Raw genomic sequence first — 26,144 nt, 5'->3', positions numbered from 1 at the left:
TATGAACAACTTGAACACTTCAATTCCTTTGTAGCAGCTCTTTTATGTTACGAATGATTGCAGCAAAATGGTGCCAGGGATTCACCGTGTTGTTAACTAGCTGGATAGCGAGAGCTGAATCGGAATAACAGATAACATCCATAAAACCTTTCTCCCATGCCGGCTTAATCTCCCATGCCGCCTTTAAGCCGCCAAGTAACTACAATGACCATCATTTTCAAAGCCCACTGACACCCAACCATGATGGATGCAACTAAAAGTGAGCTTGTGAAGTTAGAAATGTCGGAAAAAGTTTTATCAAGTGTCAATGCAACAACAATACATTCTGAATATGATATCTAATATAATATTAAATATAGGCTTCTGATTTCCAAGATAACGTTAAATATGAAGAACAACTCATTACTATACCTTGAACAGGGTCCAGTCAAGGGAACTTTCACATTTGTGAGATGAACAGATGCTACCTTTCTAAGTGATTCACCTTTAAGCATCCATTCCAGGACAGTTGAAACAAAAGGGAGGTGTTCTTGCCCATCTGCTGAAAAAATGAAATGTTGTCGTCCTGAATTCCATTCATTGTTTTCCAGACAGTCCAGAACTTTTTTCATTTCCTATAAACGGAATTTCACATGGGACTTCACTGGAGCAGACTGCTCTTCAAAACTACCATACCATCTCTTGTAGTGCATTAGGGTCACTACTTCATGCTACACACGATATTGGTCTCTATGGCTGATATTGACAATATAGAATCGTAGATTATAATTATGTTTCTTACCTCATTTCTGTATGATTCAATGAATTTCAAATCACCTAAACTGAATGCCTTTTTGTATTGCCACTATTTCAATTTTTCCCATTATTTTCATCTTGGGATTGTTGTTAATACACAGGATTCAATTCAACCTTGCGTCAAGGAAACATTACTCATCATGAATATATTCAAGTGAGGCTGGTTATTTAAAGATGTATCGTCTGCAGATCCAGCTCTAATGTTAAAATGTACAGGTTGGTAAGGGAAGAGATGTTGGCCTCAATCAGATTGCACTATTTGAGGCGAAAGTTTCAAGTGGCAATTGTGAACAAGTTCTGAGTCGGGATATATACAGACTTGGGCAACTTTTTGATTTCTTCCGGATGATGTCTTTTTACTTCACAACAGTTGGATACTACTTTTGTACCAATTTTTGACAATAGCAATGAGCAAAGTAAATACTAAATAGTAAATAGTAAAGCAGATACTAAGTAGTAAAGCAATTTTTGGATTAAAAGAAAGGTCAAAAATGGCATTTCTTCAACAAAATGTATCATACAATTGGAATGCATGCATGACCATGGAGGGTATTTAGCATACTATTACTTAGCTTACAGTTCTGTCAAATCTATACTAGAATTAACTGAATTTGGATATTGTGCATGTAAATTCTAGTGGGAACTGTGAAGCAACCTAACAACCAAACCTATGTGAGTTTTTTATAACAAATCACGGTCTTAGCAAAATACTCAAAGCTTTTGTTTTCTACTAAAAAGCTGTCCTCTTTCCATGTTGGAAGTGTTGCAAATCCCATGTGCTTGACCCACATGTAAAGAGTGTAACGACCCAAATTTATTATTCATTATGTAAGTGTTTAATTATTTGGTGACGTGGTTTTTAAGTAAGATAGTAACTTTAAGTTATTTATCGAGGGTTTTAGTTAACGCACGAGTTGGTGAGAGTTAACGCGAGTTGGACCAAGTTATTGGGCTTGAGGCCCAATGGGCCTTGTGAGTGGGTGAGGGGCGCCCATTAAGGGCTTGACATAGAGAGAGAAATTCATTTTTCTCTTGTTGTTGAGAAATGAAGAGAGAAGGGAGAGCTCAAGAGCTAGGGCAAGGGGAAAGTGAAGAGATCAAGAGCAAATCTTCGAGTTTTCTTCAAATCCAGGTAAGAGAGTAGATTTCATATTCGTGGGTGACTCGAGGAAGGGGAGAATGTCGATTTCTCCTCACCCGAACTTCCTCCACCCCATTTTCGTTTTAGTTTTGGATGGATTTTCTTAATAGAAATCGATTCTAAGGTTCATAACATGCTTAATATGCTTTTAACATGATGTATGAACGAATTTAATGGTTAAAAACGAAGTTTATGAATGATTAAACTCAAGAACTTTGTGTTCTTGAGAGTTTTGAGTAAAAGTGTTAAATCTCTACTTTTTCGTAGTAAAAATGGTAGATCGGTGAAATGAACCGTCCTTTTGTGTTTAGATATGTTTGTTACACTTGAATACAAACTCATTTGGGGTTTATAACATGAAAAATGGGATTTTTGGGTGATTTGGAGTGAAAAACGTGAGTTTTGAGCATTCTTGACAGGAGCTGTTCGCTACGGCTCGCTACAGCTCGCCACGAGCATGAGTTCCACTGGTGTGGTTCGCTACGGCTCGCTAGGCCTTCGCTCAGCGAACAGGGCAGGTTCGCTACGGCTCGCTAGGCCTTCGCTTAGCGAACAACACTGTGACAGCAACATTTCTGTTAATTGTTTAAGTGTAATTGAACACTTAGGAGCGTTGTTGTTTCCGAGGTCTCGATCATTTACATGGACCCACTTCTCATTCCATTTGTGGGAATTTGTAACATGTGATTAGGGTATTCTAACATACAATTAGGTGTTTATAACCATGATTAATTGTATTGTGATGATAATTGTTGATTATATGTGTGGAATATAATTGTTGTTGATTGTGTTGATGATGTTTGTTTAAATATCAAAGAAGTATATTAAGGTGTTAATCAACTTAATAAAGAAGGATATTAGGATTATGTGATTCTAATAAAGAAGGATATCGAATTATGTTATTCGATAAAGACGTATATTAAGGTATAATGTTATCTTAATAAAGACGAAATGTTGGATAGTGTTCCACATTTATAAATGACGAGCTTAATGCTAAATGTGATTGTTGATGTGAGAATATTCATGAAAACATACATGCATTCATGAATTGTTGTTGTATATTGGATATTCCAATAAAGACGGATATCGGATTATATTTATCCGATAAAGACGAATATTAGAGGTGAGATACTCTAATAAAGACGATGGTACCACATGCATTAGATATGTCTAGGGGACATAGCATGAAGATTGTGGCATTAGATTGCATTAGGATATGTGTACATTATTTGATATTTGATATGTGACACATATGTTTGGAGTTTGTGATAATTGTCTATGTGTGTTAGACTTGATGTATGTGTTGATTGTTCGATGATTTTTAAATGTAATTGGCTTCAATATCTTGTGAATTATGATTGATATTTGGTTATAACCTTTCGTAGTTTATGATTGAATGAGATTAATGATGTATGCTTGTAAATGAAGAATATGCATGAATGATGGTGATGTATATGTATAATGTATGATTATGCATGTTTTTATGAAGAAGTGTTTAAGTACCATTTACTTACACTTGTATATTTTGAGTATGTTGTCTAACTCTCTTTTATGTGTTATGTGCTGGACCGTTGGGGGTCCAGATTTTACAGGATATGTGTGTTTCGTTGTTTGGGTCTTTGGTGAAGCTCAGCTCTGATTGTGACACGGGAAAAGGGTTGTATTTAGACTATAGAGTCTTTATGGCTTTCGATATTTATTTGTAAAACTATACCTTTTGATAAAGAGGATTATTTTGTATAAACACTGTTTTTACTAATTAATTACCTTAGTATTATTTTGGTTGAAGAGTGTAATGCTCGAACCATGACTTTTATAATAACAAACTTTGATTTTCCGCCGCGTATTTTGAAAAAGATTTTACTAAAGGTAGAAATATATAAATAATAGGTTTGGGTGTTACAAAGAGCATTAGAAACAGAAGGTAAGACTAACTTTCGCACATTTAATTTCCTTAGAACATTCTCCAAATGCGTCATTAAAACTTTAAGCGCACCCTTTTGCCTTTGGTTTATCTCAGTAGCAGCCAGTGGAATTTCTGCGAATACCTTACTCGTGTTGGCATGCAATTTGAAGATTACAACAGACGCCACGCTATTTCCTTTCGAAACAGCAGCCACGTAAAAAAAAATCAATAAGGAGCCTATCTGTTAAGAGACGACCAAATGAAGAGTAAAGAATTTCCTTAGCTTTTGTAAGCTCAGGTATATCCCTATCACTTCTCATCAATAAGCACTGAATATCATCACCAAGGTCAACAGGATTCCATAGTATCTTTTCCAGAAGTTCACCTAAAACAACAACAAATCAACAACATTACAATTTAAAACCAAAAGAAATTAAACAAAAATGGTTATGAACATTACAATTTCAAACAAAATGAACCAATTGCAACCCAGGGAGTTGTGACATAATTTTAAAAACTAAAACAAAATATTTTATTTTATGAAACAATTTCAACTGTTATTTAAATTAAAAGAATTTAATATTTACTTAGATGAACTATATTGTAGATCATAAAGATCTTAAAATAATTTTTGAAGCATAAAAGTCTTAAAATGTAAAATTAAAAATAAATCACAATTTTTAAAAGTCTTAAAAGATGTAAGAAAAAAAATATGGAAACTAATGGATGAATTTAAACAAACTTATCCGTGTTCATTCATTGATTTTTTTTTCTTCTTTTTTCCCTCTTTCTTTCCTTCAAACCAAATATAGTTGGTGTGCTAGAAATACATGCTATTGCTTTGCGAACAGAGTGCATTTTTTTATCATTTTAGAAACTGATATTTAGTAAAAATTGCATATAACATTGTGAGTTGTACTACTTCTATTCTTGTTTGTTTGTTTGTGTTTTCTTCCTTCATTTTTTGACTTTAACATGCATGAAGCATAGTTCTTCTGCAAATAATTTAGATTGTGCTTTTGTATAAGGAAGATGAAAATTTATGAAATCTAAAAACTTCAAAGCAACTTTTGTATATAATATAGAGATTCTACTAGGCTAGAATTAACACAATCACTTAAAGAAATCAAAATTTACTTCAGTAATGTCATATATTTTAATCTATAACACGTTACGACCCAATGTAAACTGTAATTGAAGATTTAACAACAAAGAAATTAGAAACTCGTGATTGCACTGACACAAGATTTAAACAAGAACAGTATTCGATACCTGGGTGGACCTCATTGTTGCATTGACCACAAATATTTTTGTTTGTCACCTCTTCTTGATTTTCTTTGAGCTTTTTCTGATCATCTTCTTCGGGCTGGTTTCCTAATTCAATTGAACATGCATCGGCCAACTTTTCTATCCTATCTTTATCCGGCAACAAAAAGAAAACTCCATCAACATCTTTCTTGACTCGCCAACCACGAGATACCAAATGCTTCCTTGCTGCTAGAATAACTTCAATGGATGGCGAAGGTAGTGACGCCATGTATGTTTCAAGAGATCTTACATCGGATTTTGCCACTATTGGTATAGTGACTAAAGAAGGTGAACGGGAGCGAACCCGTATGGAAGTTGATGGCTCAGAAGTATTTCTTGGTTTTCTTGGTTTGCCTCTCTCGGCCATTGTTTTAGTTTGGATATCACTTTTGCACACACACTTTGTTTATAGGATTATCAATGAGTGATTTTGTGTGAACTGATAGAGAAGAAGAAGGAGTAAAAATATGGTAGAGAAATTTTTACTGTTCACACTACTTTACAAGCTAACTTTACATGACTATTTATAACCTGTTTTTTGTGGGTTAAGTCGCTAACTACCCCTAACTAACATAACAAACTAAATCTTAAATCTTAGACAATCAAACTAAGTTGACAAACATTTTATCTTTGTTATCCATTATGGAGTCTGTTCATATTGATCAAAGTTGCATCAACGGCCTTTTATCTTTTTTAACCAACATCTGCATGCACTTTCTTCTTTCAATGATGAGAGCAGAGTTGATTTAAAAAATATTGAGTTAAAATTGGGTTGAACCATCAATAATAGAACATAAGCGCAAGTAAACACTGCCCTTTGTATTGTATATTTAATTTAATTTCTTATTGATTTTTTTTTCAGAATTTGATGTAGGATTGAATATAGTAGCTATAACTTTTATTTGCGTGTTTGAAATGATAGTGAAGTTGACCAAAACTGTTAAAAAGTGTAATTCAAATTCAAACTTGAATTAGTTAGTTAGTTGGTTAAATAAAAGTTAGTTTGAACTAACTTGAGTTAGTTAGTTTGTTAGAAACTAACTATGTTAGTTAATAGTTAGTTTAGGCCTAGTTGGTTAAGCTTACTTGTTGTACAAGCTAACCATATAAATAACTAGTGTGTATCATTGTAAAATACTTTTGATTGGCCCATTAAGGATGAATACAATTTGATTTTTTGCCTAAGCCTTTCACTATCTTCTTTCACCAAAATCATCAAGAACAGCTTCATCTTGTTCATCACAGTTTTGCAAAACTGTGTACATGCTCATGCTCAAGCCTTGTGCGCCTATGAGCTTGTGCGTGCTTGTGCCTGCATTCTGAGCCTGCTGAGCCTGCATCCTGTGCCTGCATTCTGAGCCTGCTGAGCCTGCATCCTGTGCCTGCTGAACCAATTCTTGTGTCTGCTGCGCCAACAAAAACAAGCTAACAATATTGTTTCATGTCACTTGAAATATGGAATTTCAACTTCTATATTCCTATATTTTCAACTTAGTACCTTGTCTCTGATCTTAAGAATCAAAATTCTGAAAAAATCAAATGTTTTCCTTCTTTCTAGATTGATTCTAAATATTGTACTACCTCCGTTCCTAATTATAAGACCCTGTCTGCCCATGTTGATGGAAATTGGCTTGGAAAGGGGATTCCGAACTGCACTTAGTGAGTTCATATTAATGCAGTTGCAGCTAGCTCCAGTTTTCTTCACGTTTTCGCTTGGGACAAAAACTCACTATTATGGAAGGACATTGCTTCATGGAGGTGCCAAATATAGACCTACTGGTCGAGGGTTTGTGGTTTTCCATGCTAAATTTGCTGACAACTACAGACTTTACTCCCGTAGTCACTTTGTCAAGGGTATTGAGCTAATGACTTTGCTCATTGTATACCAAATTTTTGGCAATGCTTATAGAAGCGGGCTTTCATATCTATTGATTACCACACCGATGTGGTTTATGGTGGGCACCTGGCTTTATGCTCCCTTCTTGTTCAATCCTTCTGGATTTGAGTGGCAAAAGATTGTTGATGATTGGACTGATTGGAATAAATGGATTAGCATCCGAGGCGGTATAGGTGTACCATCTGAAAAGAGTTGGGAATCTTGGTGGGAGGAGGAACAAGAGCATCTCAAATATTCCGGAATGCGTGGAATCATAACCGAGATACTGTTATCTTTGCGTTTTTTCATCTATCAGTATGGTCTTGTTTATCACTTGAACTTTACAAAATCTACAAAAAGTTTCCTTGTAAGTATTTACTTATGTTGTTCCCTTACCCAACTATCTATCTCACTTTCATAATTTGGAATATTAAATGATTATTTTTTTCTTGCTTACAGGTCTATGGCATATCATGGTTGGTGATTTTTTTTATATTGGTTGTGTTGAAGGTTAGAAGCAAGCTAGTTTTTATATTGTTGAGCATGTTAAAATTGTTCATGTGATGTGTGATTTATCAATATATAAACATTAGAGGCTGTTAATAGCTTTGCTCCTTGGTTGGACACTTGGTATGGTTATCTCATGTATATTTCAATTGTTATCAAAATACATGTGTTAATCTATATTTATAAGCCAAGTACTAACCACATGGGGCGGAAACTAGGTCTGTGATAATTAATACAAACTAGTTACAATAATTATTTACAGCACCTTATTATCGAAGCTCATTCCACTTACTGATTTTCTTTTTCCATGTCTTTTCAGACGGTGTCTGTTGGGAGAAGGAAATTTAGTGCAGATTTTCAACTTGTCTTCCGTCTAATGAAGGGATTGGTATTTGTGACTTTTGTCTCGATTCTAGTAACCATGATTGCCCTTGCTCACATGTCATTGCAGGACATTGTTGTTTGCATTCTTGCCTTCATGCCAACTGGTTGGGGAATGCTACAGGTGAATGTTCTTTCACTTTGCAAATTATTTATTAGTTTTTGAGTAATATGCTAAATCCTTATCCATGAAATGACGACTGAGTATAGCCCGAGACTGACTTCAAACTTCTGAAGTCGTTAATTATATGCATCAAATTAGTGAAGCACTTGCTTCCAATGGCTCTTGGAATAGTGTGGTTTTGTATTCCTATTTTTTCTTCCTTTCTGTTATGAAATCTCAAGGCAGTTTATCAGTAAAGTCATATTTATTTTAGAACTGCTGCAGTACGCACCTTATTTCCCTTGAACTTGCATTTTTTTGTTTGTGGTTTTCCTAATCATTTTTATCTCATTATCATGCAGATTGCACAAGCATTAAAGCCTGTAGTATGCCGGGCTGGGTTTTGGGAATCAGTAAAAACTCTAGCACGTGGTTATGAGGTTTTCATGGGTTTGCTCTTGTTCACTCCTGTTGCCTTCCTGGCTTGGTTTCCTTTTGTGTCGGAATTTCAGACGCGTATGCTTTTCAATCAAGCATTCAGCCGAGGTTTACAAATTTCTCGTATTCTTGGGGGCCAAAGGAAGGGTCGCTCCTCTCGCAACAAGGAATAGTTTGCTCTGCGCAACGCGGCTTAAACCATATATGCACTCCACTACTTCCTTGAGAAGTAATAGTTTGTTGTGCAACTTTTTTATATTATATTATATTGTAACTAGTTGTAGGTTGTAGTCTGTAGTAGTAAGAATGAGGTTAGATCATAGGGGCTTTAATTTTATTACTGAAATACATTATGGTATTATTCCAATCATCGATGAAATTTATTTAAGTTATATTTGACACAATTGTTTTTGAAATTTTATACTTATACATCCTTCAAAACTCTTGTAAAATACACCCTAAACCCTAAAACGTATACACCCCTACTCGTTTAGATATCCCTCTTTTCACTTCTCCTCCTTTACATTTTGATTTGGGATCAATATGTTTCTCTTTTATCTTCTCTCGGTTCATTGATGGTTGTGAGTTCAACCTTTCAAAACTTAGATTTTTACTCGCTTTGTTTCACAACGAGACGCCACATTCTTGGGTGTGGCTAATGAGTGCTTGGTTAGCGAGTTAATGAAAGAAAATTGTTTTAAAAATATATATTTTTGGCGGTAATGAAAGAAAATTGATATTACACTATTTTTTTCATAGAAACTTACCTTTTTGAAACAATACTTTAAGTACACTTGTTAGCATTCTCCATATTAATTTTACTTCATTAACTTGCTTTTTTAGTGATGATTGAAATCATTCTCCATAATTTTTCTCAAACAAGAGTATTGGCAAGAAAACAATGATTTGTGATAGTAAACTATTATTTTCTAGTTTTTATTTACAGCAATTTTTTTCTAGTTAATGTGATATTAATAATTTTATGTATCTAAAATATTATTTTACACTTATTCTGAAATTATGTTAATTTTTTATTTTTTACTAGGTTGAGGAAGAAGAATATGAGTGTGTGATGGAAAATAATGATGGTGAACGAAGAAATGATATACATCACAAAAATTCTCATGCAATAATCTATCTTTTTGTTATTTCTCTCAGATGGAATCTACGTTGTTTATTTGTTTCTTCACTCATGAGTCATGACTCAAAAGCACAATGCATTGTCTTTTTTTGCATCGTAGATAAAGAGTCACCACGGCCCCCACAATTCACATTATAAATGGAAAATAATAATAGATTTTACATTTAACTAACAAGTATGCTACTATTTTCACCAATTTTTCAATATGCTATATTTTCAATGCAACATTGCAACCTACCCAGCCTCCCTTGTATGATTTCTCTATGTAATATACCAAAGGATGATAATACCCGAAATCATGTGTTGAAGCAATAATATTATTGTTAGAACTTTGTACAAATGAATTGAGAGGCTATCATAAGATTCGGAACAAAAAATTATGCTTCTTACTTGCCTCTCTTTATGCCAAAATAAACATAGATCAGTACAACAACCATTGAGAATCTTCTATGCATCTACTCGTGACAACTATAATTATAATAGGTCCAGCTGCGACTATACATCATGAAAGAGTCTCCTTATCTGGTCAACTGTTGCAGGCGCCATCGTTGCTGGGCAGCGCTTATACTGTAATGAGCAAAAATACATGCAGTAAACTAAGAATTAGATGGTAAAGAAAGCAGGAGAAGAGGTGATATCAATTGAGTATGTTCCCTTTGGAACTCTTTATCCAATCTTTGACTGATAATGATAAACCTTCATCCTAGATCTAGTCCATCCCAAATGGGTCAAGTATAATGAAAATTCTAGATATACAATATTAGTATGACAGAAGGAGTTAACGTTGTCACTTGGCTTTCAATTAAAAGGGTAATCCCAAACATGTTGTCATGTACAAGCACAATTAAATCCACATAAAGTTACTGTCAAATTTATTTACAAACATTTCCCTCTTAAAAGAAGTTTCATGTATCCGCAAAATATTAATTGAAACAGTATATCTTAATGAAACTCCCAGCGGTTCTACTCGAACTTGTAAAACAGAAACAGCAGTTTGAATTGTAATAACTTCAATCAACAATCAAGGCAAATATGGGTTCATGAAAGTTATTTCCTTTCAGTGTCAAAGTTAGGTGTCTAGAGCTCTCACCTGAGTAACAAACTTGAATATACAAGCATAGCAGAAGACGAAGCCTGAAACTGTAATTACAGATGGATTTACGCGTTTCTGCAAGCACAAGGGGCAAATTGTTCTGTCTGGCGGTAACTGTACCCCTTCTTTGGCTACCTATTCATATTACATAGAGATCCACAAACAGATCCTTTAGGCAGTAAACTGGCACAACTTTTTGAATTATTTGGAAAATTTTAATTACTTGATGCACTACACCATAGAGCGGATGCAAGCCTAGCGATGCAAACTATGTAGTGAAAAGAAGCTTTTAATTTACAGTGAATATTGAAATTCTTAATTCTCTTATCATGACCAAAATGGTGAAGTGAGAGTAGTGATGCGAGAGGTGGAGAAATGCTTAAAAATTGTCTCTTTACCTTCGGTGGAGGGGGAGGAGGGGGAGGAGGATATACAGTTGGAGCTGACATTCTTTCCTCAGCAGACTGATACCACCATTCCATCATCTATATAGGATGTGGGATTTAGATAAAAGGAGGAGAGAAAATAATAAGAACTTTGAATATTGTTGATAATAAATAATAACTTGATACCAAAGACTAAAGATTAATCCCTATTTATAGGGATACATAGACTCAATTCAAGAGCAAATCATAATAGCAATAAGTAATATAAAATTTAATCTAAGAGACACTCTAAGATTATAAACTAATCCTAGGAAAAACCTAAAGATACTCTAATATTATTATAAGATATTTTCTAATAGTCTAACAATAGTGTTATTGGTTATGCTCCTAGGTAAAGGGTAAATAAAGCTGACATATTTAACAGCACATAACAGGCAGGCATAATTAGGACCCCTGGACAGAACAAGAAGAGTCAAGCTTCAGATAAATCAAACCACCAAGGCAATGGAATTTAAGGCTTTAGCAAACCATGACTCTGTTGGTAAGAATAACTGATACCAAATTGGACACTGATAAATTATAATATTCAAAATTGAGCCAACAATATCAAGCAAACTACAATAAGCTAAGGTTTCAATATTAAAAGGGATACCCATCTTACTTTAAAGAAGAACACTGCTGCAATCAAACCGGTTTGCGCATAGTCAAGTACAGTGTATGTACAACTGAGCAATGCTCCCTGCAATGTCTGCATTATGAAATACCTTATATCATATAAAGTAATTCATGGGGATAAAGTGAGGAATAAACAGACATTGATTCATACTGTCCGCATTGCCATGCATGATAACAGATTGCAAATATTTATATACAAAAGGAAAGTTTTAACATTTTAACCTATATAGCCTGATATAAAAGGAAAAATAAAATCATCATGGTGATAAAAGAAATACAAACCTTTATCCATTGAGGACCACGGAGTCTCTCACGTTCACGGCTACGTATCTTAGAAATTCTAGAAGAGGCATCCATCTATTTTGACATGAAAGGAAAAGTCAATCATATGAAAATGAAAAGAAATGGTAAATTAGAAAGTTCTTAATCAGCAAAAAAAAACTCACAAGTTGCTTCAATTATTTATTTGAGATTCACATATTGTGTAAGAAAAATAATAATAATAATAATAATAATAATAATAATAATAATAATAATAATAATAATAATAATATTAATAATAATAATAATAATAATAATAATAATACAATGTCCATTTTGTCAAGCACAACTGCCACACAAGAGAACGAGTTCCATGACAACTTGATGAAGACAGGAGTGGATTTGTATGCTCATGACATTTGAAACAAAGTTTGGTACTCTAGAAAGGGTCGGGCATTAAATTAGTAACAACTGCAAACATTGACTAATATGTCGATAGATTTTATTACAAAGTTCCACTCATTAACTGCTTTAACACACCCACAAACTGACAATTTGACAAATACCCTAACACGACAGATTCACTCACATTCACCAATAACACAATAGCACTCAACAACCAATCGAGGGCATTTAAATGATAACAGCAACGGCAAATTTCAAAAGTTATTTAACTACATTTGGACTGGAAGCGTAAAGGTCCGCCAATACATGCACAGCTTGGGGACTTATGATATTTTTGACTTCAAAGAACCAAAATTAGAAAGGCAAAACATAGTAAAGAAAAAACAACGCATGTCATAGATTCAGCTATATTTTTTGTAAATAATAATAGGCAAAATAATGAAGACTTCTCTAAAGTCAATACATTAAATGTTTACCAGCTCTTGCCCAGTAGCTCGGCACACATTAATCCCAAGTGCGTGCAGCGCTAGTGAGTAGTATCCAGTAGCATCCAATAGGTATAACATCTGGTATGCGAATTGGAAGCCTGTGTGTAAATATAGACAGTTAGAAATGTTCAGACTTCCAAGTATAATTGAGAGACAGAATCGGATAAACGGAACAAACATGAAGAAAACAATTAACTCTTAAATTAAGTGGATTTACATTTATCTGAAAAATTGCTTGCAATTGAAATAAAGATAAATGTAAACAAATCAAGATACAAATAATCCGAAGTCTCAGAAACCTGAATTTCACACACGTACCCTCAGTACCAGCATGTAACAAGGGGTAACAAAATCCAACAATTTTCTGAAATCTCTTTGTGATGCGTGTTGTAACAGAGGCACGTGAATCCAAGGCTGACGTGGACAACAAAGAATCCTGTTGAAAATCATATGATTCGTTTTCATCTCCCCAAAGAGTAGCCTGAATCCTTGCTTCCCTTTCTTTATTGTAGATTGAATGCAACTTGGATTTCAAATACGGCAACACAACCTGAAAGCATACATAAATATATAATGTTCATAAGAAGTGGTTTCGTGTGACATGAAATGACACATTGAGAGAAATCAAGGCACTGTTTGGAAACACAGCTTAATTAAGAGCATATAGAATAAGCATTTATCATATAAATAAATACTCAAGTTATGTTTATAACAAAAGATAAAATAAAGTCAAATTGCTTTCAAATAAGCTATCAGTTGTTTTTATAAACTAACTTGAGCTAACAAAAACAAGCATAAAACAACTTATAGACATGTTCATAAGCTGTTTACATAATCTCTCACGAAGAGTCTCAAAAGTGCTTTTATCAGTAGATAAAACACCAATTTAGATTGACTTATTTAAGCTTATCTACTGACATAAACATTTATGAGACTGCTTGGAAGAACTTATAAAAATAGCTTATGACATGTTCATAAGCTGTGTTCAGCTTATTTTCATAAGCTTTCTTTCCAACATAGATTTTCAAAAACAGCTTATATCTTATGAAATAATAAAAAAAAAACTACCTTTTGTCATACACACTAATGATGATAAGCAATAATGCTATAAGTTGCAAATGAATATATTTATCCAAACAGAGGCAAAATGAAATAAATAAGGTTAGGGTTAGAATTGGTATATACCAAAAAGAGAAGAGAAAGAAGCTTTTGGCGCCTCCGTAACTGTGAAGTAGTAGTAGCAGTAAGAGTATCATCGTTGTTATTGATTTTGATATTTGCAGGTCTTCTTCGGAGACCGTAGAGAGATTCAGAAAAAGAAGCATCTATGTATGAATTCAAAGAAATGAATTGTAATTAGAATTGCAATTAGAATTATTCAGAGTGATTTAAGTAACTAGAACTACAACTACCTGTGGTTCTTAAGCTATGAGCTTCGAGAACGAGCATGAGTAATGAGAAAGATTCATCTTCGTAATCTAATAATTTATGAAGGAAGGGTCTTCGTAATGCTAATACGCCGATTGAGTATGTCAGAGCGGCGCGGAGACTCCGTGGAAGCTGTTCGGCCGCCGCCATCTCGAAGAACGTCGGCCGGCTTCCTTGTCCTCCCACCTGAAACAACATCGCGGCCTGCTTCTTTTCTTTTCTGTGGAAAATAAATAAAATTAATCAATAAACAACAAATGAATTAGTCAAGTAGTTTAGTGGCTAGAAACTCACACATTTAAATGTCGAGAATGTGGAATACAGGTTTCGAACTCCGGCCACTCAAATAACTTCCCTAATAGCTACTATTTAAGCTACACTTACTGTACTCAGTTTATTCATTTTAAGTATAAAAGTATAGATATAGATATTGACCTGCCTAAATTTTAAGTATATTCATTTTAAGTATATAGATATTGACCTACCTCACTTTATAATAGTATAGTTGTAGATATTGTAAATTTTTGTTTTATAAAAAGTAGTTAATTTAGGTGGGTTGATATCTTTTTCTTAAGTCATTTGTTAGAAATTCGATTACTCTTGCATATAAAAACATTAATTAAGAGGCAAGAATTTACATTTACCTTGTGTGTTTCACATATTCTCTATTAGTTATGGTTAAAGTTTAAGTATATGTTTTTTTTTTTTTTTGAAGCAAAGTTTGAGTATATGTTAGTAACACAAAAATAACTCCTTAATTAATCTTCAATGTATAAAAAGTAACTAAAGCACCACTTACCTTGAGTGGACAATCTTTTTTGCTGACTCTTCCTCTTTATTATATATATATATATATATATAGTTACTTATCCTGTAAGAAATTCATTTTGTGTGTTTAAAACATTAACTGGTGTGGTGTTGTATTGAATTGAATACATGTTAGAACTTAGAAGATGTGTCAAGTTGAAGAACTTTGGGAGCTCTGAGAAGGGAAAGAACTGCTGCTGGAATTGTACCCACAACTAGAGATATTGAAGATGAAATTGAAGATGTTAAGTTCATCCTCTAGAATCTATATATAGATAACTCCATTGATTCTTTGTTCTTAATACTAATAATTACTTACTTTTGATTCGCAGTATGCGAGCATGCACATTCGTTATCTCAAAAGTTGGACCCCAATAGTGAAGGCCGAAGTGTTTTACAATTTAAGACCAGTTTGATGTCTGTCATTAAGGTATATATATATATATATTTTTAATTTGCGTGTAAAAATCTTAATCGACGATAATTCTAAAAAATGTAAATCTTAATTTGTAAATATTTGAAACTAATTTGTTGCCTCACACTACTTCATAGTATATATTTGAAAGGACTGATCATGTTTATATTTTCAGCAAAAAAAGGAAGATGGAATCATAGATACAAGTAAGGACATTAACCAATTACAAGAGTTCTACGAGAGTTACAGAAAGAAGAATAATATTGTGGATGAGGAGGAAATGGAAATGCACTTCAGGGAATCTGGCGAGTATGTTTATTGTTCTTCCTCTTCCATAGTACAAAGAAACAAAAACAAGAAAAATATGATTTTTAATTTTCTTATTGTTATGGATTATATGGAATAAGGGTTTTCCAAGTATTATAAAATGTGAAACAGTCACAATGTGTGTATATGATCAAATTTTTGCAATATTTTTTACATCATCTATTTCTCAACTCAAACATCTACTAAACTGTTTTATCTTTGTTGCAGCTTAAGCGGGTTATCGAATCAGATTCTACATCGACAGAGGATCTGATTGCTTACAACATCATCCCTATAGATGCTACTTCTTCGACAGAGGTTCTTGAGCTACTTTAAGATCCTGTTTTGTTTTGTTTTTGTCACAGCTTCTTACCTGAAAAAATTTATTGTTAGGTGCAAGCAGCAGTGTCAGCTCTCAAGTATTTCACTGCTTTGCCTAAACTGCCCAATGCTTATTTCATTTCTCCTACAAGGAGTGCCAACATATTCGATTTTCTGCAGTATACTTTTGGATTTCAGGTCTGTATATGTTGGTTTTTATTTGGTGTCAATTGTCACGTAAAGAATGGTCTTGTTCTTTCAGTTATTCTTATTGTTTTTGGGTTCTTGAATTAACCTTTCTTTATCTCTAATATCTAATGAAACCAAAATTTTGGGTTCGATCTTGACATTGGCTTTCTTGCAAACTCATTTTTCTCATGCATATGATGATTTGTTTGCTACCAGAAAGATAATGTAGCTAATCAGCGTGAACACATAGTTCATCTTCTCGCAAATGAGCAATCTCGGCTTGGAGTGTTCCAGACAAAACCGAACCTGTAAGTATTTGATTCTCTCCGCTTTGAGGATCATTTGCCTTACAATACATGACAGAAATGGAGTTTCTGGTGGCTGTGCTGGTGGTGGATGAGGAGGATTTTCACAAGCCATCAGGATCAGATCAGAGGGTTGTTGATGTTATAGGAGGGTTTGAGAATTCCGAGAGAGTGAAGAGAGTTCTAAAAGTGTTATTGAAACTGAAAATGTATTGATTAATGAATTAAGTCTTTACATTTTATCACTATTGGCAATTTCTTGTGCTATATTTGTTCTTATTCTCATCATGTTTCCAGAAACTTAATGAAGCAGCCTCGGAGAAAGTATTCCTCAAGTCCCTTGAGAATTACATAAATTGGTGCAACTACTTATGCATTCAGCCTGTTTGGAGCAGGTACTACTGTGACTATTTATATTTTTATTAAAATCAATTGAATTTTTGTGATCCTTGTACATGATTACAGACATTAAAGGGGCATTTGTGGTTTTAGTTTGGAGGCTGTTAATGAAGGGAAGAAATTGCTGTATGTTTCTTTATACCTCCTAATATGGGGTGAAGCTTCCAATGTCAGGTTTCTACCAGAATGTTTGTGCTACATATTCCATCAAGTAAGTTATTGAATTTGTTGTCATGATATTATTGCCTTCTAAAGTATTCTTACTATTACAATTAGTTGCATTAATTTGATTGCTTCACTATTTAAATGCAATATTGGTCTCAACTTGTTGATGTTTGGTACTAATAATGCAAACAGTGATGAGACTTTTTTAGATATGAATTACTATTGGATTCTATTTAATTTTTTTGTTCTTTAAATTTAGTTTATATTTTCTTTTGTATACCTTCCTTGAATATCATTCATGATTAAATCTTGTAAATATATGCAGATGGCTAGAGAGATGGATCATGAGATCTTAAGGCAACAAATTGCTCAGACTGTGTCTCATTTCTTGATCTTAAAGGACAGTGATACTGATACTAAGAGTCATGCACAGTAGAAATGGTTTGCTGATTTAGAGTTTTCGAATAACAAATGTGTGATTGAGTAAACATGTATCGTAAATGTTTTCAAATCAGGTTATAATAGATTGGACCCTAAGGTGGCTTAACCTATTGCAGAATCCATAAAAGATGGAGCTTAATATCCTATTGGGTTCTGACTAACTGTTAACTTCTAACTTCAATACGTTTTTGGCTGATGTGGTTATTTGTTTATCTTTCGTGTACAATGCAGAAAATGTTATCTGGCAGAAGTCAAGGTCGGGGGAAAACATCTTTTGTGGAGCATCGGACTTTTTTTCATCTTTATCATAGTTTCCACCGATTGTGGATATTTCTTTTCATCATTTTCCAGGTTTATACATGCTTTTAGTCCTAACTAGTCATAATATATTCTCAAATGCTGCTGTTCTCATCTGCTGTTTTTGACATTAAATTGTTTTCTCCATCATGCTTTTATTTATCAACTTTTAATGAGTATTTAGTTTCATGGTTGTTGCAGTATTTGATTTTTGCATCATAATGTTTTTCGCGTTATTCCAACTTTTCAGGGTCTAGCAATTATTGCTTTCAATGATGGAAAATTTAATGCCAAGACCTTTCGAGATGTTCTTAGTCTTGGACCTACATTTGTTGTGATGAATTTTTTTGAGAGTATGTAAATTTCTGCTGTGAAGTTTAAGATCGTTCATCTTAGTTTCGTACTTTGTTTTTGTTTGTTGAATGTCTTCCAAGAATGCAATAATTGTTGTTGTTGCCAGTGTTATATTTATTGTCGTCGTCTAGTATAAGTTTTCACCTGTCTGTTTTTTATTTCAGGTGTCCTGGACATTTTCATGATGTATGGAGCATATACAACGATGAGGCGCTTAGCTCTAATTCGAATTTTTCTAAGATTTCTCTGGTTTGGCCTGACTTCAGTTTTTGTAACTTTCCTTTATGTGTATGTATGCCCAAAATAATGAATTTTTTTTCCTTATATCTTCAGCTTCTTGTTATTTTTTCTGTTCAATTTTTTATTGCTTTCTGTTGATGATTTTACACTTACAACTCTTTGTGTACAACTGCAGAAAAGCCCTCCAAGAAGAGAGTAAAAGAGTTGTAATTCTGCATTTAAATTAGTATTCAACACCAATAATCAAGATTATTAATAGTTGCAATTCCATGGTTGCATCAACAAAATTAACATTGAAGGGACTATTGTTTGCAGAAGCATGAGCTGCTGCAGCCAGAATTCCGATCGATGTGCATGCATGCATACTATCCTCTCTCGCTTGATAGATTGGTCGGTTGCCTGTTTGCTCGATCGTCTGATCCCCAAAAGCAACTGCTGCTTTACATCTCTGCCAAGAAGCTAGTAAAATTGTAAGTTGCTAGCTTAAAACGATTATTATAAAGTTTGACCTCAGACCAACAACATATTGAAATATAATAACTAAGTAATGAAACGATTATGTTCACTGAGATAGATTTTCGCTTCTATTTCTCTTTTCGTAGTGGTTGTTGTTCTAACAATTACCTCATGAGAAAATATATAGTAATTGTGATAATAATTGACATTCGGTATTTGTTGGTTGGTCAAATTTAGGGCAAAGTAACACGCTTAATGCAAAATAAATATAACGAAGTAGTAGTAACTAAAAATTCGGTATTTTATTTATTCTACCTAGAAATAGAACCATTATTGTCGCAGAAAGTGACCCCAAAATCATGCTTAGTATTAGTTATTACTACTAATATAATACTCCCTCCCTCCGTAATACTTTAAAAGTAAAATTGACTTTTTAGGTTCATTGTAGATTTAATGTATTCGGTTTATATTATAGACTAAATATATTAAATTTACAATGAATCTAAAACGTAAATTTTGCTTATAACTCTTTAATTATGTTCCGGCAATGGCATGTGCATACTCACCTATTCTATTATACCAAGCACCGTGGTCAACGAATTCGTGGCCAATAGAGTTATACATTGACAATACATATAACATATTTTTGGTTAGATTAAGTTTTTTTAATCTCTATAATTTTATAATCAATTTAATTTAATCTGCACTTGATCCTTGTCATGTCTATTCCTATATTTTGAAGTTATTGCAAAGAGATCTAATTTTAAGAATAGAAAGTAAAACGTTAGGGATAAGTCTCGTTACTTAAAAATCAGAGTTCAATTTATTTTATAAACATTTGTTCTCCTCAATCAACTTAAATTACCTCAAATAGGATTATTTTTAAAAACAAACAAAGAAAAAGAGCTAGTTGGCCATGGATCACATGCCTAACTATTTTTTCAGCTAATTTGTTTTTACGAAAGAGAAAGAAAAAAAAAAAAACTAAATTTGCTCATGAATTTGAGAATTTCACAATCAAATAATTAGTTATTTTGACTTTTGTGAATTCAATAGTAGCCATATATTTAGTGATTACGTACGTGACTTAAAAGATGACCACAATTCAAAACAGTGTTTAACTATTAGAGATATTTCTGTGTTTTTTTTTTTTTTTTGTCTAGGTTCTCTGTTTATAAGATTGTCTATAAATTGAAAATGTTGAGCCTCGTGTCGGTCAATTTCAAATAAGTTGAAAATCATTTCCATTACATGGTAAGAATCTTAGAACAAAATTGTTGTGATACCCCAAGAGAAGACTGAAGGGAATCAAGACTGAGGAATAATCTTAATTACTATGACTTGAGCTCGTAAGGAATACTTTGAAACCCAATTACTACTCTAATTTTCATTAATTGTTTAGATTTAAAGATTTCGAGAACAATTCAATAAAAAAAAGGGCAAGTTTATCTACTACGAGAACATGGTAATAAAAAAATCAAATAGAATGTCGGAGGGAATGTAAAATTGTAAATATCCTATAAGTATCGGTCAATTCATAATTATGAAAAACATTATTTGTTGAGACCAAAGCTCAAATCTTAAATTTTCTACTTCTCTACAATTTAAATGTGTGAATTCAACTACTAAACTACTATAAGGAAAAAAAAAAATGTCAGATGGAGTTGTATATGTTAAATCCATATCTCAAAATGCAAAGCATTACCATGACTCCACGGGACTTAAATTGCATACGCAAACTAAATTCAGACGTACCTAAACTGAGTTTACATGACCTACGCAAACTGAGTTTACATGAGGTACGCAAACTGAGTTTACATACTTTATTAATGCAGATTCATAATTTAAGGGTAGGTTGGTCATTTTGGGGTGTAACTATGATTTATTGGGGTGTGGGAAGAAAAAATCTTAACAATAAGGACCAATTGAGTGCATGATAATTTTTTAGGGACTAAAAATTTAATAAAAATTAAGTAAGGACTAAACTTAAAAAATTCACATTTTATAGAGACAAAAAACATATTTAACCGATAATTTTATTTATGATTAATCCTAACTTTTTTTGTAGGCAAATGAAAATGACAATCACGTTGATAATCTCTCGTGCGCGCACACACCAATTGAATGGACTAGGATTTAAACTCTGGTATTAGTGTTCGATTTGACAATTTTAGTATTTTGTGTCTGTTGAACTAAGATTTGTGGATTAATCCTAATTTTATTCTTGTTATCATTTAACTATTTTTTAGTATTAACTCTCTTAGTTCTTGAGAGAATAAGCTTGATAATTCATAGATTGGTTGTGAAGTAAGTAAAATATGACAAAAAATTATTTCAGTAAGGAATCAAACTTGAATTTTCTCCAAGTTTCTCATTTAGTGGAGCTCATTAATCAGTTGAGGTCAATATATTAGTTAAAATAAAGCATATTCTGGGGCAGTTTTGAAAAATTAATTTAGGAATATGTTGACATGGCACATTATATTCCCTGATATAGGGGGCGGTTATGGTGCATAAGCGAATTCCTTATGCACCATGCATAAATAACACACAAAAACATTCCACATTAAAATGGTTTTGGATTACAACCATCTGAAACCATTACACAGTAAAAATGGTTTTGGTTTTGGCATGATTAAGTACATCTAATGTGAAACCATTTCACAGCAAAAATGGTTTTGGTTGGTTTTAGTTTAAGGAAAATGCTAAACAGTGCCCCCGGGGCACTAGTTAAGGATGCAAAAATAATCTGACGACGTTCAGGGGTTGCTGTTGACCTGTTGTTGATTTGAGGGTGAAAAACAGTGCGTTTGGAAATTTGTTAGATTCAATTTGATGGTGGAGATTTGTTTATGCACCATGCATAAGTTTATTCCTTATGCATAATAACTTCCCCCATTAATATATATGATTTTATTTTATATGTATTTTATGGTTCCATATATCATTTAAATTTAAAAAGCCTATAACTAAAACCAAATTAACTCTATTAAACTAAAATAAAATAAAAAAGTTTAAATTAAGTTTTTACGGTCACAGGTTTGTCATCACCTTGAATGGCGGTAGATAATTTGGCTAAAATGGTATGTAAAATTGATTCAAATGTGAAATCTTATGAAATTTGGATTCCACGAATGCAGAAAACTTTACCTTACTTTAATAAAAGATTGATGATAAAAATTTGAAGAGACAAGATTTTCTTTGTCGATTGTTATTGTGGACCAAACCCACTAAGGCATTGGTTCAATAAATGTTTAAAAGAAGTATTTATTTATCCACATATATTTGAAAAATGGTTTAGTTGAAAAATGTTTATTATATTACACTACTTGTTTTATGATTAGTTAGCTCAACTAGTGGTTTGGTTTTTCTTTAGTCACACTTTCTACTCAATCAATCAAACAAGAGAAGATAAAAATTTACCTTTCTTTCATTTCACCAAAAAAAAAAAAGCATCTTCTTTGCGATTCACTTTCATTTCCTTTTATTCAGTTTCGTTTCACTTTCGACGTCACCGAAATCAAAACCCTAACAAGAAAGTTCCATAAACAAAAACCGCGTTTGGCATTTTATCAGAAACGACTTTGAATCGCACTCAACTCAACTGGCCGGAAATCGCTGCCGGGTTGGTCTTCTTCGACCGCCACAACCACTGAGAACTCCAGGTTTTCATTTTTTCCATTTCTATAATTTTCCTTCTCCTCTCCAGTAGCGTACGCTAGGATCCCGATCTGCGGTGCGCGAGAGAATTGCATCGCGGCACAGCAGAGCTCCACTCCGAACCGCGATTGTTGAAACAATGTTGAATTAATCGATTCATTGTTTAATCTGTTAGATTCAGTGGACACTCTTTCTTGAGTCAATTTCCTGTTACAAATTCAATTCCCGTTCATTTTTTTAACAAAAAATCCAGTTGTTTTTTGTTGCATGAGTGGGTTCTGGTTTCTCATTTTGTTTTGTAAACCATTAATTTGTGTCGTATTCAATGCCTGTTAGCAGATGTCTGGAGTTGAAGAACTCTGGGAGCGGCTAGTTCGGGCTGCTCTGAGAAGGGAGAGAACCGGTGATGATGCATATGGGCGACCTGCTGGTGGAATTGCTGGAAATGTGCCATCTGCGCTTGCTAAAAATAGAGATATTGATGAAATTTTAAGAGTTGCAGATGAAATTCAAGACGATGATCCCACGGTTTCTCGAATATGTATGTTTGGGTTCACGCTGTTTTTTTCTCATGCTCTATCTGTGCCAATTATATTGTATTTGCTACTTTCCTTGCTGCATCATAGTTTTATAAGTTATATGTAGTATTTTGGTTGGATATTATCATTTAGCTTTCTCACGTGGCGGTGGTGGATTATAGGAAATTGTTAAATGGTGAAAAATGTAAAAGTCCTTTTGACAAAAACCCTTATGTTTGAGAATGTCTTCATATATTTCAATTTGACCACTGAGATCCTCTAGAATCTAGATAGTCATTATTTGTTCTAAATAATTATTGCTTTTTGCAGTATGTGAGCATGCCTATTCATTATCTCAAAATTTGGACCCCAATAGTGAAGGCCGAGGTGTTTTACAATTCAAGACCGGTTTGATGTCTGTCATTAAGGTATAGTATAGTATACTATATTGAATTGAATGTCTAGCTTTATGTAGCTCAAGATTTTTGATTTGAATACTTGGATTGTGAGTACTAGTATTTTTTTTTGGCCGTGACTCTGTATTGCAGCTCTTGCTTGGTGGGTATGTTAGAATTTTGCTGCGTGGTCTGCCAAAGCTCTACTATGAAAAATTTACATAATTTAGCTTCCTTTTTTATAATCTTATTGCAGGGTTTGTCTTTTTATTTAGTTTGTGATAGTTTTTCCGTGTAGCCATTATGATAACTAGTTCATACTGACTTCTGTATAATGCAATGTTATCAGGATCTTTAGATCAAATTAAGTTTTTGAATATCTATTTTTAATTTTCAAATATTTCAAACTAAGTTCTTGCTTAACACTTCATATTTTGGGGCACAAGCTCTACAACAGTTTATATAGTGTTAGTTGTTTTATAAAATATCTAAGCTGTAAAATCACCATGCATGCTTTTAAAATATTATAAGATTCAGTGCCCTCATTTTATCTTTGTTTTTTGTTTATATTCTCAGCAAAAGCTGGCTAAAAGGGAAGTTGGAACCATAGATAGAAGTCAGGACATAGCCCGATTACAAGAGTTCTACAAGAGTTATAGAAAGAAGAATAATGTGGATAAATTACGTGAGGACGAAATGCAGTTGAGGGAATCTGGTGCTTTCAGCCGGAATCTTGGCGAGTATGTTTCTTACTGATATGTGTGTAGTGCCTATTTAGATGATATTGTTTTGCCTCTTCGCCACCCCTTAGGCTTCGTTTAACTATTCGCCCCTAAAATTATTGAGTTCTAATTTGATAATTGGGGTTTCATTTCTCTTTTTGCTTGGTTCTGTTAAATAGTGGAGGTAGTAAGGGGATGCAGCCAGGAAATTGATGTTGAGGGATTTGTTTTTGTCTTGAGTTCTGCCATGGAGTCACCATGGCCCATGGCTACTATTTGACAATACTTTGTACAACTCAACAACCTACCTAGGATTAAGAGAGGGAGGGGGTGGGTGAAAAGGTATAACTTGTGGATTGTACCACAAATTGTAAGATTTATCGATATGACAGGCAGCTACATTTAAATTGAAAAATAATAAAAAAAAAGATATTAAATCACACACACACACACACACCATTTGATTTAAAAGTTAAAATTTATAAAATGAAAAAGAACGATAATAAAGATAGGGTAGCATGCAATTAAACAGAGTGATAGAGAGAAAAACAATACTCATTATTGTATCGTATCGTTCATATCGTATCTTATAAAAAGCTTTACTTTTTTAATTGTATATTTAATAATAATAAATGACAATACTGTCACAAAAACTTACGATTGATATATATATATATATATATATATATATATATATATATATATATATATATATATATATATATATATATATATATATATATATATATATATAAAGGGGATCAATTGCGTAATTTGATTTTCAATCCTAGGGATCTCCCTAAAACTTGTATACCTTTGTACAATATTTTATTGTGGATCCAAGATAATAACTTCATAAACCCCGTTCTCTGACTTCTTAAATTATCTGTGACATAGATATTGATAACCTATAGCGGAAATGTAGTTTAGAACAGTTTCTGCCTGTTATTCTTCTCATGGGAAAAACACATTTACCCAGTCTAATTGTTACTGAACCTATTTTTTGTTTTTCCCCCTCTAAAAAGTAGTTTTAGCCCGAAGTTTCAGTTTGGGAAAAATCTAACGAGGATAGTTCTATTTCAATGAAGATTAATCGTGACCTCTTTTCTTAAGTGTATAGCACACATTATAGTGTGAGCTGTATGCATTATGGAAAGGTGGTTGCATTTTGTGATAGTTCACTTACTGTACTTTAGCGCTAGATCTGTTTTCTATATGAATCACTCTTGTAATCTCTTGAATGTAATGTATTGTTTTACACGCATATCCAAAGTTTTGATTTCTTAAATTCTTCTTAACTCTTGAAACCCATCACTTCAAGTTCTTTTTAAGTTATTCCTGTAAGCTAACTTTTCTTTAGCTTCATGAATCACAACATTAATTGGTCTCCGCTTTCTGCACTTCATGCCTGTTCCCATCAAACTCAGTTTTTGTCATTTGGTCTCTGTTTGTGTATTATTTTTCTGCCGCTATTTTGTTTTCTTTTAGCAGGTCCATGTTTTTTAGTATTATTTAAGATAAAAGTAGAAGTCTATAACATTGGGTAATAATTTTATTTTGGAACATTTATATGTTATAGTATAAATTATATATTACATTCAATATTGATATATAATTTATTCCTACTATTTGTTTCAATTATTCTTATTTCTTTTCACATTAAGTCTTCAATGCTGAATATAGGTTGGAGCGTAAGACTGTGAAGAGGAAAAGGGTTTTTGCTACCTTAAAGGTTTTAGGAACAGTGCTTGAGCAATTGACCGAAGAAATTCCTGATGAGGTTGGATTCTTCCTTTTTGAGCAAATGTAGTCTATTATTGAT

The 26,144-nt window shown here is 33.1% G+C and overlaps 3 protein-coding genes and 1 long non-coding RNA gene across 9 annotated transcripts in view; 3 read left to right on the top strand and 1 right to left on the bottom strand.

Annotated features, from left to right (window-relative positions):
• LOC123892227 (callose synthase 3) overlaps window positions 1-8,859 on the top strand; it is a 34,653-nt gene extending 25,794 nt beyond the window's left edge. The window contains exons 41-44 of the mRNA XM_045952307.1: window positions 6,776-7,393; window positions 7,486-7,536; window positions 7,853-8,038; window positions 8,380-8,859. Coding sequence (XP_045808263.1) covers window positions 6,776-7,393; window positions 7,486-7,536; window positions 7,853-8,038; window positions 8,380-8,628 — 1,104 coding nt within the window. The 3' untranslated portion in view covers window positions 8,629-8,859. The remainder of the gene's footprint in view (window positions 1-6,775; window positions 7,394-7,485; window positions 7,537-7,852; window positions 8,039-8,379) is intronic.
• A 1,036-nt stretch (window positions 8,860-9,895) lies between these two features.
• LOC123904108 (peroxisome biogenesis protein 12-like) lies at window positions 9,896-14,600 on the bottom strand. Its single transcript, XM_045954013.1, has 9 exons — window positions 14,317-14,600; window positions 14,090-14,229; window positions 13,223-13,454; window positions 12,893-13,002; window positions 12,033-12,107; window positions 11,737-11,823; window positions 11,088-11,174; window positions 10,687-10,824; window positions 9,896-10,163 (listed from the first exon to the last, which is right to left on the bottom strand). The coding sequence occupies exons 1-9, from the start codon at window positions 14,528-14,530 to the stop codon at window positions 10,092-10,094; spliced, it is 1,155 nt and encodes a 384-aa protein (XP_045809969.1). The 5' UTR covers window positions 14,531-14,600; the 3' UTR covers window positions 9,896-10,091.
• Window positions 14,601-15,235: 635 nt separating this feature from the next.
• Window positions 15,236-19,258, top strand: LOC123907141. 5 transcript variants are annotated; one of them, XR_006809564.1, is made up of 13 exons: window positions 15,236-15,383; window positions 15,472-15,569; window positions 15,730-15,863; window positions 16,089-16,178; window positions 16,254-16,379; window positions 16,587-16,884; window positions 16,973-17,070; window positions 17,168-17,285; window positions 17,565-17,680; window positions 17,912-18,031; window positions 18,228-18,330; window positions 18,496-18,619; window positions 18,747-19,258. It is a non-coding gene; the product is annotated as an uncharacterized LOC123907141 (long non-coding RNA). The 5 variants fall into 5 exon arrangements; XR_006809519.1 differs by having other exon boundaries at window positions 16,587-16,678; window positions 17,565-18,031; XR_006809216.1 differs by having other exon boundaries at window positions 17,565-18,031.
• Window positions 19,259-22,337: 3,079 nt separating this feature from the next.
• LOC123908754 (callose synthase 9) overlaps window positions 22,338-26,144 on the top strand; it is a 33,576-nt gene continuing 29,769 nt past the window's right edge. The window contains exons 1-5 of one of the 2 annotated variants that reach the window (XM_045959478.1): window positions 22,338-22,692; window positions 23,027-23,228; window positions 23,536-23,633; window positions 24,177-24,340; window positions 26,006-26,102. In XM_045959478.1, coding sequence (XP_045815434.1) covers window positions 23,027-23,228; window positions 23,536-23,633; window positions 24,177-24,340; window positions 26,006-26,102 — 561 coding nt within the window. In that variant the 5' untranslated portion in view covers window positions 22,338-22,692. Of the gene's footprint in view, window positions 22,693-23,023; window positions 23,229-23,535; window positions 23,634-24,176; window positions 24,341-26,005; window positions 26,103-26,144 lie in introns of both variants that reach the window. The other variant, XM_045959484.1, reaches the window with a different exon arrangement.

Source organism: Trifolium pratense, linkage group LG1 (genome assembly GCF_020283565.1).
Source record: "Trifolium pratense cultivar HEN17-A07 linkage group LG1, ARS_RC_1.1, whole genome shotgun sequence".
NCBI classification, from domain to species: domain Eukaryota; kingdom Viridiplantae; phylum Streptophyta; class Magnoliopsida; order Fabales; family Fabaceae; genus Trifolium; species Trifolium pratense.
Note: the sequence above shows the minus strand (reverse complement) of the source record. Positions and strands in the feature narration are given on the sequence as shown.

Bases quoted from the DNA above. Each gene is read 5' to 3' on its own strand.
- LOC123904108 (XM_045954013.1), bottom strand. From the start codon at position 14,530: ATGTTGTTTCAGGTGGGAGGACAAGGAAGCCGGCCGACGTTCTTCGAG. The intron at 13,003-13,222 runs GTACGTGTGTGA...ATTTACACACAG, and splicing joins GTTACATGCTGGTACTGAGG to GCTTCCAATTCGCATACCAG. The intron at 12,108-12,892 runs GTAAACATTTAA...ATGTCAAAATAG, and splicing joins GAGCTACTGGGCAAGAGCTG to ATGGATGCCTCTTCTAGAAT.